At 49.5% G+C, this 15,540-nt stretch overlaps 1 protein-coding gene across 1 annotated transcript; it reads right to left on the reverse strand.

Annotated features, from left to right (window-relative positions):
• Positions 1–13,761: 13,761 nt before the first annotated feature.
• Positions 13,762–15,001, reverse strand: LOC131323813 (protein MAIN-LIKE 2-like). Its single transcript, XM_058355653.1, has 5 exons — positions 14,576–15,001; positions 14,310–14,477; positions 14,132–14,225; positions 13,933–14,077; positions 13,762–13,774 (listed from the first exon to the last, which is right to left on the reverse strand). Exons 1-5 carry the CDS (start codon positions 14,999–15,001, stop codon positions 13,762–13,764), a joined length of 846 nt encoding a protein of 281 aa, XP_058211636.1.
• Positions 15,002–15,540: the final 539 nt, after the last annotated feature.

Below are 15,540 nucleotides of genomic sequence, written 5' to 3' on the forward strand. Positions count from 1 at the left end.
TACATCTTTGGTCCAAATCAAGAGGCTGTTCTTCTCTCTGAGGAGGAGGGTCTCTCAGTCGGTCCCAGTCTTTGATACTGGTGTATGGTTGGGAGACCTTAGCGAAAAAAAAGCAAGAACAAAGAGTCCACAAACAATGTTTTCCCAAAACCCCCTACTGGAAATACTCCAGAGCGCTCAAGAGTGGTCCTGAGCGCTCGGGACTGTTTCCAGTCCCATGCATGACATTTTGGTGAGCAGTAGGCTAGGGGTGAAGTGCACTTGTAAATAAAATGGTTTTATTCTGGCATGCAGACACAGGAGATCATTTTTCCTAAAACAGAAATGTTTCTTACAAATATCAAATAAGAACAAAATTTTCCTACGTCAAAAATAAGATCTTCTCTTGTCAAAAACTTAGATAAGGGTGTTTACACGATGAAGTGGTGCCATTTTCTATTTGAGAAGTAAGCTGGCATGCAGTTCACTCCCAAGCGCTTGAATCCATTCTCAAGCGCTCAGGAGTACATGCACGCCATTGCGTTTCACTTTCCCTGTCTTCTGTGCTTTCCGAGCTTCTGCATGCATGGATGTGTACATTTCCTCTTTTAAAATTGTAGATCCGTTCGTGTAATGGCAAGGATACATGATTTGAAAACTTGAGGTCCTATCTCAGTCTTTCAAGTCCTCTGCTGAGCCAGTGGTCTGCTTAATAGTACTTCATTTTGCAGTCTTTACATTATGTTTTGTCAGTACTAACAGAAAGCGCAGGTGAGGGTTCAGACACTCCCAAGCGCTCAAGAGTGCTCTTGAGCGCTCGAGAGTGAAGCCAGTGAGCAGTATTGCATTTCTTGCTATCTTGCTGTCTTTCATCTCACAGTTACCCTCCCACACACATGCACCAGCATACACCGTTATTTGGCATCCTATTTGAGACTAACAAACTCTGCAAGATTTAGTCAGTAGAACTCCCAAGCACTCGAGAGTACTCTCAAGCGCTCGAGAGTGAAGCCAGTAGCAGTTTATACAACTTTGCCATCAAGCATGTGTCCATCATCATTTCATCACTCCTAGTACACAAGCACCAGCATACACCTTCTATTTGCCATACCTGTGGATACCTGCTACGTGTTTAACGAAACAAAATCCATTTGAAAAATCCCACAAACGTTTAGTAGAGACCGACATCGCGCCGGGCGAGGGGGGTGCCGTAAAACCCTTCCCCCCTCGTAACATGGCTTCCGAACCCTCGAATGATCTCTGGTTTTCAATTCAAATCAATCAATTTTCAAATCGAAAGCTGTTTCTCGAGTGGCGAACCACAAATCCGGGTGGCGACTCTTCAAAATTCTTCAAATTGATCAGCCGGAGCGATATGTGTTTTTCGGGCCGCCCCGATCGCACCCGGGGCTGTGGTAGCCCACAGTGGCGACTCCGCTGGGGACGTGGTTTTATTAAACTCGTGAGCCAAGCTTGAAAAGCGTTTGTGGGATTTTCAAATTGATTTTGTTTCATCATCTATTTTCTGTGTATATATCTCGGGCAGCCCCGCTGTTGTGTTTCAGCAATCCTACCCCGCTTGTCGGTGATAGAGAATCCCGGGACACTCAGCAACCTTCGACCGTGATGAGTCATCTCTACTGTTTGTACCATTATTGGGCGTACGCTCAATAGTGGGAGGTATACTTTGACTCTAGTCCAGGGAACCCATGTCAAGCCAAAACCGGCCTTTGTACATGTTTAGCAAGCCATAGAACATTCCAAATTAGGACAGGAGCCTGCAGGGTAGGATTATGTGCTATATCCTGTCTATATGCTGCATTTCTTCTCACGTCATCATGCTGTCAGCCACGGTTCTCGAGACTTGCTCGCGCGGTCTTTGGGAGGTTGCCGAGACCCGATGACGAGTCACGCACCCTTACGCGTGTTGTTAATCATATGAGTCCTCAAGCTAAAACCTAAGGGAAACTAGGATTTTGTTAAGTCCTTGGCTAGTGTTCGGTCGGAGAATTAACCAAAGGGAGGAATGACACGTAAACAGAACATCATGATACCGACACCACCCAGGCTAAAAGCGAATGTGCTGCTTACGCCACTTCGGTTATCGTATCACGTTGTTCACCCCAAGTCATTCCAAACCAATGGTCAACTTCTTGATGAAATACTAGCCGAATACTTAACTTATTTTAGTATCTTTTAGGGAACGACGCTTCCTAAATGAGGATACACCCTAAAAATCCGAGGATCAAGGCAACCTCTCATAACAGATATTCAATCATTTTTCAAAAATCAGAGTCGATGACGGTGATGGTGACGCACACATTTTCCATAGAATTATGCACAAACTTCATAAAATGTAAGCAGGGACCACATCTGAGCACGGTTTTTGCTTTGCTATCAGTTCTGAGCAATTGGGCCAAGGAAGAAGAATATCATACCCTTTTGGACCAGACCTTTGGGACAGAGATTGGAACGGCTCCAACTTCAGGCAGACCCCGCCAGTGCGTCGGATTCAGGAGTGAAAATGGACCTGCTGATCGGAAACCTCAACCTAAATGGAGACAATCCAAACCCAAGTCTAATCCCAAACCTCAACCTTAATGGAGGCAATCCAAATCCTAACGAAGGCAATTCAAACCCAAATCCAAATCTGCATCCCAATCCTAATCCAAACCCGGAACCAAACCAGGAAATCCCAAATGGAGATATGGGGCAAGTCACGCAAGCTATTTAGCGTTAAGGCGAACGTACCGACAACCAAATCGCCCAACTCATGATGATGATAACCGGGGTTGCCCGAGGACTCCCAAATCCAAACCCTAATCCAAATCCAAACCCTAATCCAAATCCGAACCTAATCCCAATTCCAAACCCAAACCCTAATCTAAACCTGAATCCCAACCCGGAGCAACCGATCCTCGAAGTGGAAGCCTCGCAAAATACCGAGATGGCAGCAGTCTTGGCAAAGATCACCCAATTAGAACAGTCTGTTGCGAGAAACGAGAAGATTGCCTCGACAGGTTTTGACATCAACAAGCTTTGCCTTTTTCCCAACGCGAAGCTTCCGGAGAAGTTTAGACCAATCGACTTTGCTAAATTCGACGGGACTGGGGATCCGAAAGCACATTTGACTAGGTACATCGGAGCACTGTCTATTTGGGGAGTAGAAAGGGACGCCATGGCCCAGATGTTCTCCCAGACCTTGGTGGGACATGCTCTTTACTGGTTCACTTCGTTGGATGAAAGAAAGAAACGCTCATGGGAAGACATATGTGCGGCTTTCGTGGCGCAATATGATTCCAATATCCAACTGGAGGTTACCACTCGAGAACTCGAATCTACAAAGATGGAGGCCAAGGAAACCTTCGCAGACTTCGTGAAAAGGTGGAGATCTAAGGCAGCACAGATGAAGGATAGGCCTACCGATAGAGATCAAATCCGGATGATTGTCCGGAACCTTCAGCCCAACCTTGCAAGGCACATGGTAATGGCTCAGGCCTGCTCTGATTTTAAAACATTCTTCGATACAGGCTTGGCCGTCGAAGAAGCAGTTCAACTGGGAATCCTCGACAAACCTGAACCTCCTCCCAAAGCCAAGAAGGTCTACTCCGGTAACAGCAGCACGTTGTTCGGAAACTCCAATTACACCCAACTCCCAAACACCTCCTCAAACACGACCCAAGCCGAACCCGTCAACCAGATTGTAACCCAAATCAGTCAGCCTCGATCCCAACCCCGTGTGTTCACCCAATTTTCAGCACCTCTCTCCGCGGTGTTTGAAAAGTTGGTCGAAAGCAATCTCCTTAAACCACTTGCTCCCACCCCATTGCCACAAAAACTCTCTGCCTCTCACAACCCCAACGCCTTCTGCACCTATCACCAAAATCCTGGCCACCTAACCGATAACTGCTTCCGCCTTCGCCATGCCATTCAAGACCTCATAGACAACAAGACCATTCCTATGCCTCACCAAAAACTCAATACCGTCTCCAACCCGCTCCCGAAACATTCAAACGCCCGCACAAACCACATTTCCCTGAGCCACCCCTTCAACCCAAGCCTTCACAACATCTCTGTCACTGAGCCCAAGCCAATTGTCGAGATTCCGGCCAAGGATGCTATCTATGCGCTTGAAACGGTGGAATGGGATTTTCAAAGAAGGTGGGAGGACCTAGCGAATGATTTCCTGACAGTGGAACAACGAGCCATTGTCGGCGGAGTGTGGCCTGTGTCAGTTAATGCTTAGCAAGTCGAAGAATTGGAACGTGGTGAGTGGAGACAAGCCTGGGATGAGATGATGACAGATCCATTCGATGGATATTCCCTGTTTGCTCTATTCTCAGAGCCTAAACCAGTCGAGGAGTTTGACGAATGGGACCCAGAACCCGGTGGGTGGCTCTGGCAAGACGATTCAGACCCTCTTGATGAAACATCTTTGGTGTGCTTGTTCTGGGAGCAGGAAGAGGAACAGGGCCCTGATCTGATGAACCCCCGCTTATTCTCCGGGCTTTCCGCTTCAACCATAATCAATATCGATAGGGATTCTGACGCCCTCGCCCGTACCTTGGATCATGTCTTCTGTCCACAGGAGTACATTATTAATGACTTCATCCCATAACCAATTGTTGAGATCCCTGACGAATCCCATATCTGTGTGCTAGATCCTGAAGACCTTTGGGGTAGGACTGAAATGGTGAACGTATGGGTCGATGGTGAAGAGCTTACTGTCAACAAGGCTATGTTGGACGAAGGCTCTCTACAGGTCAACAACAGCAGCAACATCAACTTCTGGAACTCTCTTGAAGAAGAAAACATATGGAATGCCCTGGAGATGGAACTTTTGAATGACACCCTGGAGAAGACAAAGCTCGATAAGGGAAAACGCAAGGCCAATACCGATCTCTCTGATTTCTGGGGGGGGTCTTCGATGGGAATCTGCCCCCATGGCAGTCAGTAATCTCACCAGAAGCGGTAGGGTATACCAGCCCGCCAACCTCCAGCAAGGATGCTCGTCCCGAGCAGCACCACCTCAACAGAGTAACCCTCGCATCCCCGAGAATCCTGCCAACTCCACCCCTGTCTCGCCGGCTCCACAAAATAACTCCTCAAACTCCAATAACCTGCCACATCAACCTGACCCGCCCACCCACCTTAATCCATTTGTCAGCTCAAACCCAAATGCCTCTCAATACCAAAACCCAAATACCAACGATGACCCCATCATCCAGCAACTTCATGAAACCCCTGCCCGCATGTCCATCTGGGGAGTGTTGGCAGCTTCCCGCGTGCATCACCGAAGGCTTGTCAACTCTCTCTCCAGGCTTGAGGTCCCTTCCGACATAGCCCCAGAAGCCCTCATCGCCCTTATAACCCCAAATTTTACCCAACACACTTTGTCCTTCATCGAGAAAGACCTTCCGCCCGAAGGAACCGATCACAATAAGCCTCTCCATGTGACCATGAAATGCCTGGGAATGTGGGTCCCCGCGATACTCATAGACAATGGTTCGGCCATCAACATGTGCCCACTCCGCACTGCTTACTGCCTGGGCCTCAAAAACAAGGACTTTACGCCATCAACTCTGGGCGTCCGTGCTTATGATAACACGCGGCGTGATGTCCTGGGAACAATCAACCTGGAACTGACAACTGCGAAGTTCAAGACCACTGTGGAATTCTGTGTACTAGACATACCTGCTTCCTTCAACCTCTTGCTGAGGAGGCCATGGCTGCACCGTTCTGACGTTATGGGGGTACCCTCTACGCTGCATCAGAAACTCATCCTAGGATTGGATTCTGGGACTCTTATTATCCACGGGGACTCCGGTATTCGTCCACACTCCGAAGATAATTCCCCGCTGCTGGAAATCATGCACAGAGAAGAAGACGTGGCCTTGGGAGGGTTTGCTGTCATGACCTCAAAAGTTTGCACCATTCGGGCTGAAGATGGTTTCTTGGTGAGTTCCGCAGCATTGGAAATCATGAAGCGAATGAATTACCTGCCGGGCATGGGCTTGGGGCTCTATGAGCAAGGAATCTCCGAGTTCCCTCATTTCCCCGGGAGTAATGAACACTTCGGTCTGGGTTACGAGTTCGAGAAGAGTGATCCAGAGAAAAGGTGGCGCAACCGCGCCCGAGCTCATGCAGTTGGAAAGAATCGGAGGAAAGAGGAAGCACCATATCGAGGAGAACCCGAGCCTTTCGTTGATCTTGAAACAAAAGTGAAACACCCTGGATTTGAAATCTTCGCCAATGACACTTGGGAGGATGAGGAAGAGGTAACTAAGATGGAAGAATTGTCTGAAGCACTGGATTGGCTTGAAGCCCTTGGTTTGGGTAGTCTCCAGTCTCTGTTCAAAGGTGAGGAACCGGAGGGTATGATGGAAGACACGGCTGTGCTCATGCTGGGAGGAGAAGACAAATTGGAAGATCCTTCTAAGCTCATTGTGGACGCTGTGGGCGCTTATGAAAATTGCACTTTCATTCCTTTTGTAACGCGCACTCACGACACTAGCACCGAGTCCGAGTCTGAGTCTGATGCTGACTCTTCGTCTAGTAGTGAGTCGGAGTTTGTGCCTATCGGCCCTCCTCGTCGTAGCTTTTACTTCGAGTTTGAGTCAATTGCTGTATTCCCTCCCTCCGAGGAGCCTATCAATGAAATGAACGACGCCTTTGCTTACTTGCCGGATTTTGAAATAAATTGTTTGGATCCCGACACTGAAGGAATAGATTTCGATGGGGACATCCCCAAGGAAATCCGTTCCCTCATCGAACGTGAAAATGAAAGCCATGCTCAGCCTTTAAAAGAAGAAATAATCTCGATAAACTTGGGTGATGAGGAGAACCCTCGATTGGTTCAGGTCGGTTCCGGGCTGTCTCCAGATGAGCTTCAAGAACTCACCGATTCACTAAAAAAATTTAAAGAAGTCTTTGCTTGGTCCCATGCAGACATGCCCGGAATCGACCCAGAAATCGTCAAGCACAGGATCCCCCTCTATCCCGATGCAAAACCCGTTAAACAAAAGCTGAGAAGAATGCGGCCCGATTGGGTGTTAAAAATAAAAGAGGAACTAACGAAACAGATCGACGCTGGTTTTCTAATCGTAACTGGATACCCCACTTGGGTTGCAAACATTGTGCCTGTCCCCAAAAAGGATGGAAGAATCAGAGTGTGTGTCGATTTTAGAGACCTGAACAAAGCAAGCCCCAAAGATGATTTTCCATTGCCGCATATAGACATACTCGTTGATAACACTGCAGGGCATGCTTTACTATCCTTCATGGACGGTTTCTCGGGGTACAATCAGATTCTCTTGGCTCCAGAAGACAGGGAAAAGACTACGTTCATCATCGAGTGGGGAACCTATTGCTATCGGGTTATGCCGTTTGGGTTGAAAAATGCCGGTCCTACGTATCAGAGGGGAGCTACGACACTGCTGCATGACATGATCCATAAGGAAGTCGAGGTGTATGTCGATGATATGATAGTGAAGGGGAAGGAGCGGAAAGATCATCTCCCAGTGTTGAAAAAGTTCCTTGAGAGAGTCTAGAAATACAAGATGCGCCTTAATCCACAGAAGTGCACATTCGGAGTCACTGCTGGGAAAATGCTCGGGTTCATGATCACAACCCGAGGGATTGAGGTAGCCCCTTCTAAAATCAAAGCCGTTCTTGAGATGGAACCACCCCGATCAGAGAAGGAGGTCCGATGCTTCTTAGGAAAAATTCAATTCATCAGTCGATTCATCGCCAAGCTGACCTTGACTTGTGAACCATTATTTCGATTGCTTAAAAAGGATGTAAAGTTCGAGTGGAACGAGAAGTGTCAGAAAGCTTTCGAAGCGGTGCAAACTTATCTCCAGAACCCTCCGATCCTGATGCCGCCTACACCAGGAAAACCTTTGATCCTATACTTGTCCGTCACGCCCTCATCAATGGAGTGCATGCTGGCACAAGAAGGAGAAGATGGGGTTGAAAGGGCGATTTATTACTTGAGCAAGAAGATGGTAGGATGCGAGGAGCGATACACTTCACTGGAAAAGACATGTTGGGCACTTGTATGGGCCACGAAGAAGTTGAGACACTACATGCTCGCTTACTCGGTGATACTGATCTCTCGGATGGATCCTCTCAAGTATCTATTCGAGAAGCCAGCACTTACCGGTAAGCTAGCACGTTGGTTGCTCTTGTTGGCAGAATTCGAAATCAAGTACGTCACTCGCAAGTCAGTGAAAGGAAGAACGGTGGCAGAGTTTTTGGCAGATCGTCCGATTGATGGGCCAGAGCACACAGAATTTCAATTTCCGAATGAAGATGTGATGTCAACGGTCAATGAAACGTGGGTGTTGTACTTCGATGGAGCCGCAAATCAGAAAGGATTCGGGATTGGCATACTGCTGGTCTCGCCGGAGGGGTCGCATATTCCCCTCGCATTCAAGTTGAACTTCGAAGTTACAAACAACGAAGCTGAGTACGAAGCATGTATTGTAGGAATGGAAGCCGCATTGGAAATTGGTGTCAAGGTGCTAGAAGTCGTCGGAGATTCCAACCTGGTCGTATCGCAAGCAAACGGAGAATGGAAGGTCAGAGACGAGAAAATGAAGCCGTATCATCAGCAGCTCGATGAACTTCTCCCGAATTTTCAAAAGGTAACCTTCACGCATGTACCGAGGATGAACAACCGCTTCGCAGATGCCCTGGCCACTTTAGCATCCATGCTGGAACTTCCAATTGGGGTGAAGCTAAGGCCTGTCATGATTGGGCAGAGGGGAAAACATGTGTATGACTATGTCATGAACATCGACGAACCGGACGATGGAGTCCCTTGGTTCTACGATATTCGGAATTTCGTCGAGAAAAGGGAGTTCCCTGTGGATTCAACTAAGAAGGATCGAATCGCACTGCAACGACTCGTATCTCAATACATCATCTGTGGAGGACAATTATATCGGCGATCTCCTTGCGGAGTTCACAAGCTGTGTGTTCACGGGGACGACATCAAAGCAGTAATGGAAGAAGTTCACGAAGGAGTTTGCGGACCTCATATGAATGGGATGAGGCTGGCTAAGAAGGTGTTAAGGCTAGGCTACTATTGGTCTACCATGGAGACAGATTGCATCGAATACGTACACCGGTGCCACAAATGCCAGACTCATGCCAACCTTATCCATGTTCCGCCCTCGGAGTTACACTCGATGGCAACGCCATGGCCATTCTCCGCTTGGGGCATTGATGTCATTGGAAAAATCACGCCTGCAGCTTCTAACGGTCACAGGTTCATCTTGGTGGCGGTCGATTACTTCACTAAGTGGGTCGAAGCAGCTTCATACAAAACTTTGACGACGGTTCAAGCGGCTCACTTCATCAGGCAAAACATCGTTTATCGGTATGGGGTCCCTCAAGCATTCGTATCGGATAACGGTGTTCATTTCAAGGGAAAAGTTCTGGAACTCTTCGAGGAATTCAAGATCCAAGTACATCATTCAACCACTTATCGGCCACAACGAACGGGGCAGTCGAAGCAGCAAACAAGACTATTAAGACGATTTTGGAACGGACTACTCAGTCAGCAAGAAATTGGCACGAACAGCTACCACTAGCTTTGTGGGGATACCGGACGTCTATCCGCACACCGACAGGGGCAACACCCTACTCTTTGGTGTACGGTATGGAAGCCGTTCTCCCTATCGAGCTAGAAGTGCCATCTTTGAGGGTCATGGCAGAATACGGAGTGGACGAAGCTGAATGGATCAGCGGAAGGTTCGAGGAACTCATGCTGTTTGATGAAAGAAGGCTGCGCGCGCTATACCACATTCAGGGCTATCAGCGAAGAATCGCCCGGGCATTCAACAAAAAGGTGAAGTCAAGGGACCTACAAGAAGGGGACATGGTAGTCAAAGAAATACGCGCGCCGATTTTCGACTTACGAGGGAAGTTCCGACCCAAATGGGCAGGGCCCTACATCATCAAGACTATTCTTTCTGGAGGAGCAGCTTCAATCGTCGACCTCGATGGCAACGAATTTGCGAATCTTGTCAATTTGGATCAACTCAAACGTTATTATCCCTGAGAGAGCTCGCTGGGTCGAAAACCGCAAGGGCGGGTGGTTCCAGGCAAAAATTAGAGCAAGCCTGCTAGGTTGAAAACCCGAGAGGGCGGCCTAGGCAAAAATTAAGGCAAATAATCAAAGAAGAGCTCGCTAGACCGAAAACCCGAAAGGGCGGTACTAGGCAAAATTTAGAGCGCAAAAGGAGAGTGTCAATACCCGAGTGAACCCGTAGCCTGAATTACGTACGGGCCTGATTCTCTTTTACGAGGGATACGTAGGCAATCTCATATCCCGAGATTCGGTCCTAATTCCTAAAAATTAAAATCCGATCCCAAATCAAGTCCAAATTGACAAATCCAAAACGCTTTTTAAAGCCACATGCGATCAAATGAACCGAAAGGGGGAAACCCTTAATCAGTCGATTTTATTCAGATTACTTCTTTATTACAAACTGAGCATGAAAATGAAAAAGCACAAAATCAAAGCACACTTTTTATTTCAAAGTCTGGCAAAGTAAGCAGTCAACCCATCCTTGCTTTCACATCCCTCCTTAGCCATTTGCGGTACCTTCCGGTCGAAGCAATGGAAAACAGTGGGTCACTTGGCTTGGTCCTACGAGTCCCCCACGACCGAGTGTAGCTCCGAAGGCCCAGAATGTTGAAGGGAGGGAGACGAAGCATTTCAGAACCCGGCTGCGGCACCTCCTGGCTAAGTCCAAGCTGACGGAGAACACGGAAGGGTGAGTAGAAGGAGAAGCCTGTCAAGCCAGCCACAAACACAAGTGTCGAGCCCATGTTGCCAATAGTCATAATAGGAAGCCTCAGCCAATGGCACCGCCAAGCAATGTCATCTTCCTCTGCAGAAGCAAGGAAATCAGCCCAATCATCTTCGCTCCCATACATCACTTGAAAGGGACGGTTCCACCCACTTGCGCGATACCACCAATCATTGATAGGGGATGTCAACAGACTTAATTTGTCGCAAAGCCACATCTGTCAAAAAGAGAGAAAACAAGTAAGGAGCCAGATAAAGCCTGAACCGAGTGTCGAGGTAAAATGAATAAGGGAAATAGAAAAAGGAGAGCTGAGTGAGGTCCCTCGCCTGCAACAACAGCGGGCTACCACCAAAAACCCTTGTGCAACCAGCATGGACAGCATCTAACCCCATCAAGATTTCAGCAAGAACCAATGGCGCAACATCCTTACGAGCCTCAATCTAAGCAGCAACCCCCACCAGTAAGGAATTGGGCTGACCAACGGACGGAGCCGACAAGAAGGCCGCCAGGAGGCAAATGCAACAAGCCGTCATCCTGCGACCTTGGTGCTCGAAATCTGTCAAGTCCCCAGGTGGGCTGAACCTCTCGTACAACTGCACGATGTTAATGGCATTACCCCGAGTAAGAAACTCGGCGGCATTACCACTAACACCCAGCTTTGCCTTCAGAATATTATTCATGCTCTCCCTGATCATAGGAACAACCGGCTCAGCAGAGTCATGGCTTCCGAGATAAGCATGAAACTCCTCGACGGTGGGGCATAGTTCTTGAGAACCGAAGCGAAAGACATGCACCTCCGGATCCCAAAAGCGTGCCGCCGCGTGCAGCAAGACGGGATGAATTACAACCTCTCGAAGATATCTTAGGGCGTGGAGCCGATGCCCTCGGAAGTTCAGCCAGTCGATGCCTTCAAGACTATCCAACCAAGGGCGAAGTAAGGCTTGGTTTAGCATGGTGATGGAAAGAATGGATTTTTGAAGGGAAATGATGAAATGAAGTGTGAATGGCTTACCAAAGGAGAGCCTGGGATATATAGCAGCTTAAAGTGGGCAGCACCTCTTCCCCACCAGCCTTGAAACTCATCAAGTTTATCATTTTCAAAATCTTTTCAAAATTCAAACTTGGAAAATATTGGAAAAACCACAAGTCAAGCTTTGGGAAGCCATTCTGTTCTGGGGAAGCTGCTAATACGAAGCCATTCAAGTACATTGAAAATGTGCAAGCAGATGAAAACAACAAAGGACAGCCAACAAGTGGCATTGGGAAACAGCAAGGGGTAGCCCATGACAGAAGTCCCGAGCGCTCGGGAGTGGGGTCCCAAGCGCTCGAGACTACTCTCGAGCGCTCCAGAGTTCTGCTGTTTTTCAGCAGATTCTAATTCCTCCATTTTGGCTTCCATACAACATTGAAAGTTTGACGATTCCTAGCAGTTGTCTAAGGGGTACAGCAGTTCTGTCCATATGTTTTGTCGAGTATTCAAGTGTGTTACGTGAAAAATCATAAGTTTTCTAAAGTTTTCACTCCTTGAGCATGTCGGGGTCCGCATTTAGGGCATTTGGTCGAATCAAGCGTCGCGCTCGAGCCGTGACGGGTCTCGATGATGTTTGACGCGCCCCCAAAGGCGTGTCAGCACCCTAAGTGCAAGCTTTCATCATTCGGTCTTACCAAAATCATCATTTTTGCAAGCGTCGAATGTCAAAAACGCTTTGGGTGATTCTCCCAGTCCCCTCGAGTCACAACACTCATTGTCAACTGCGCAGCGCACTCGGTTACGATCAAAAGCCCTTAAATCTAAATTTCATGGTCGATCGCTCGGAAGTTTGTCGTTTGGTGTCGATGTCGAGTTTTGTTTCTCACTTTGAGAGTATCGGTCGAAATTCGCGTACTCTTTACATTCTTTCAAAGCTAGACGAACATATTTCATAAAATACAATTCTGTAGCAGCAGTGCGAGCGAATAAAAGAATAAAGCGCGAATTCTAAAAAATGAACATGATGCTTACAATGAGCGAAGAAGGAGGTACAAAAACTGGGGCAAACACGCGCCCAAATCCTGACTACCGGGGCACGCAGGCCCGAACAAAACTGAGGCACGCAGGCCCGAAATCTGCTACTCGATGGCACGCAGGCCTATGTGCAAGGTAAAACTAGCAAAGCAAAACCCGAGGCTCAGACCTGTCGACTCCTCTTCTGTCGTGGTCCCTCAGACTCAGAACTCTCGGGCTCGTCATCACCGTCGTCGTCAGGAGAACCAGAAGCAGTGCTAGAATCCAATGTCCCCAGGACACGTGACTCGGAGGACTCCTCTGTCTCCTCCTCTGACTCCTCCGGCTCCACGCGAGCTGGTCTCCGCTAAGACGCTCCCCGGGGCAAAACCTCGAACCGTCCCGCACCCGCAGCAGGCCGTGGCGCACGTCCTGCACCCCGACCTCGCGTGCCGGCAGGAACGGGAGGGCTCGTGGTACCTCGCGGACGCGTCCTAGCTGAACGTCATGGCTGCACCTGCATATCACAAATATTTTCTCATTTCATGCATATTCGAACATAATTTTGCTCAAACCGAAATATAGAATATGTGTGCATGTCATACCTGAGCGGCAGCAGCAGAAGCGGTCACAGGGGCAGGTCTCGTCTGAAGGACCCTCCCCTTGGCGCAGTCCTTCAATAGGTGGCACATCCCCACCATCAGCATCACGGCCTGCTCAGCCCACTCTCGCGGCACCTGCAGAATGATCCAAGATTCAGAATATACAAGCAGGGAATGGTGAATATACAAAGCAAACGGAAATATCGTTTATACCTGAGCAGGAAACCGCATCGGCGGCTGTGGGAGACGTGGCACGTCAATCACCTCCTGTGCGCCCGACGAACTCGTCACGCCTATAGTCCACTTCAGCGTCGGCAACTCCGGCGGTGCTGAAGTCTCACCGGTCTCTGGGACCCTCGTACTCCCCTCTCCCCTACCTCCAACACCTGCACCTCGCCCACCAGCGGAGACTCTAGCACCTCGTCCTCGACCCCGTGTAGAGCGACCACCACGGCTTGGCGCTCCGCCCTCGTCCCTCCAAGCCCTCACTCCAGCTACCCGTCTCTCGAACTCCTCCTCCACTCCCAGGCTCCTCGCCAAGTACCGATCCGTATAAGCAGCATAGTCCAAGGAGCGTCGCAAGTGCCTCTCCAGATCCGTGTCCGGCACGGTGAACAGCTCAAGCTTAGCACGAGTGTAGAACTCAGTCCTCTGCACGCGCGGAGGAAGCAACCCAGGAACCACGAACGCTGGAAGACCAAGTGACTGTTGAGTCACTCAATCCCCCAGGTACCACTGCCAACCCAGAGGGCACTCCAGCAGGACCCTGTTCTGCGTCACCTCCCGACTCCTCGGAAGGAAGCCAGCCTCCATCCTTGCCCACCGGTCCCAGTGAACCTGCAATTCAAATGTTGGGATCCATTCATAAGTCTACTCTATGAAAAGTTTGATGGAAGAAAAGCAAAGAGATGTCGATCGTACCACAACCCCTGTCAGGTTATCCAGCCAGCGCCGAAAAGTCATCACCTCCCCTCGTCGCTCCTTCGCCCTCCGATACGCCTTACCCCAGGCTAAGCTGCGTGGAAGAAGGTTCGGGTCTGTACAAGTATTCTCGGGCGGGAACATCCCAAGAACCTCGTAAGCCCAAAGCTGCAAATTTCATAATTTAGGTCGAATCAATCTCAAATGCATAATTCAAGTCAAAAAGCAGTCGAAAGCAATTCAAAAGTAACAATTCAAAATCATACCTCAAACACTCGCCAATACCCTCCAACTGTGTCTCCGACCCCGCGAGAAGCAGCTCCAAGGAGACAGTAGAGTGTGCACATAGCAGCACCTCCCCAGTCGAAGCGCCTCGCCTGTCCCAGGTCCACCAAACCCGCTAGGTAGCACAGGTGCACCCGACTACGCCTGTTCGGGAACAGAGAAGCCCCAAACAAGTATAGCAGGTACGCCCGGGCCATCTGGGCCGCCTCCTCGTCAGTCGCGGGCTCGTGGTCCCAGTACTCCACGAACTGCCCGTAAGCTGCCATCCCTCCGCTGTGGCGTGGCACGCGCCCAAGGAACCACCTTAGAGCCGCATCGTCCAGCACCAGGCTCGAGTCGTAAGGGATCGGGTCTCCGCCAACCCTGAGCCCTGTGATCGCAGCGAAGTCGAGGGGCGTCACCGTCATCTCCCCGAACTGGAAGTGGAAGGTGTTGGTGGTGTCCCACCACCTCTCCGCCAGCGCTGTAAGCACAGCCCGGTCCACCCTCACCACCGTCAGCAGCTGTACGAAGGGTCCGAACCTTGCTGCCTCCACCAATGCTCGCACCCTCTCAGGCAAGGCCCCGAAGTGCGCCAGTGAGCTGGCTGAGCCCTCGTGGCCGTACATGTCCGTCGTGCGCTGTTTCAACAAAGCAAGAAATAGCATTAGATCTCAAAGCAGGAAATGAAAGTTGAAGTAAATTGCGAAATTCGAGAAAAGATAGTGATCAGAAGCTCATCGTAGTCCACCCAGAGGAGATGTGTGAAGCTCGATCCCGGAGGAGCATCTCCTCAGGATAGTCGGCGCGGCCGGGGACGTAAGCCGTCATCCCCACAGCCTTAAAGAAGTGTAGTCGAAGAGCATAAGTAGCCGAAGTGAACTCGGGCTGCTCCCTCGCCAGGTAGACTCGCCGCCCCTCAAGGTAGGCTTTCGCCTCGTCTACCGCGGTAACCCGCACCTCAGCA

Source organism: Rhododendron vialii, chromosome 4a (assembly GCF_030253575.1).
Source record: "Rhododendron vialii isolate Sample 1 chromosome 4a, ASM3025357v1".
Taxonomy (NCBI): Eukaryota; Viridiplantae; Streptophyta; class Magnoliopsida; order Ericales; family Ericaceae; genus Rhododendron; species Rhododendron vialii.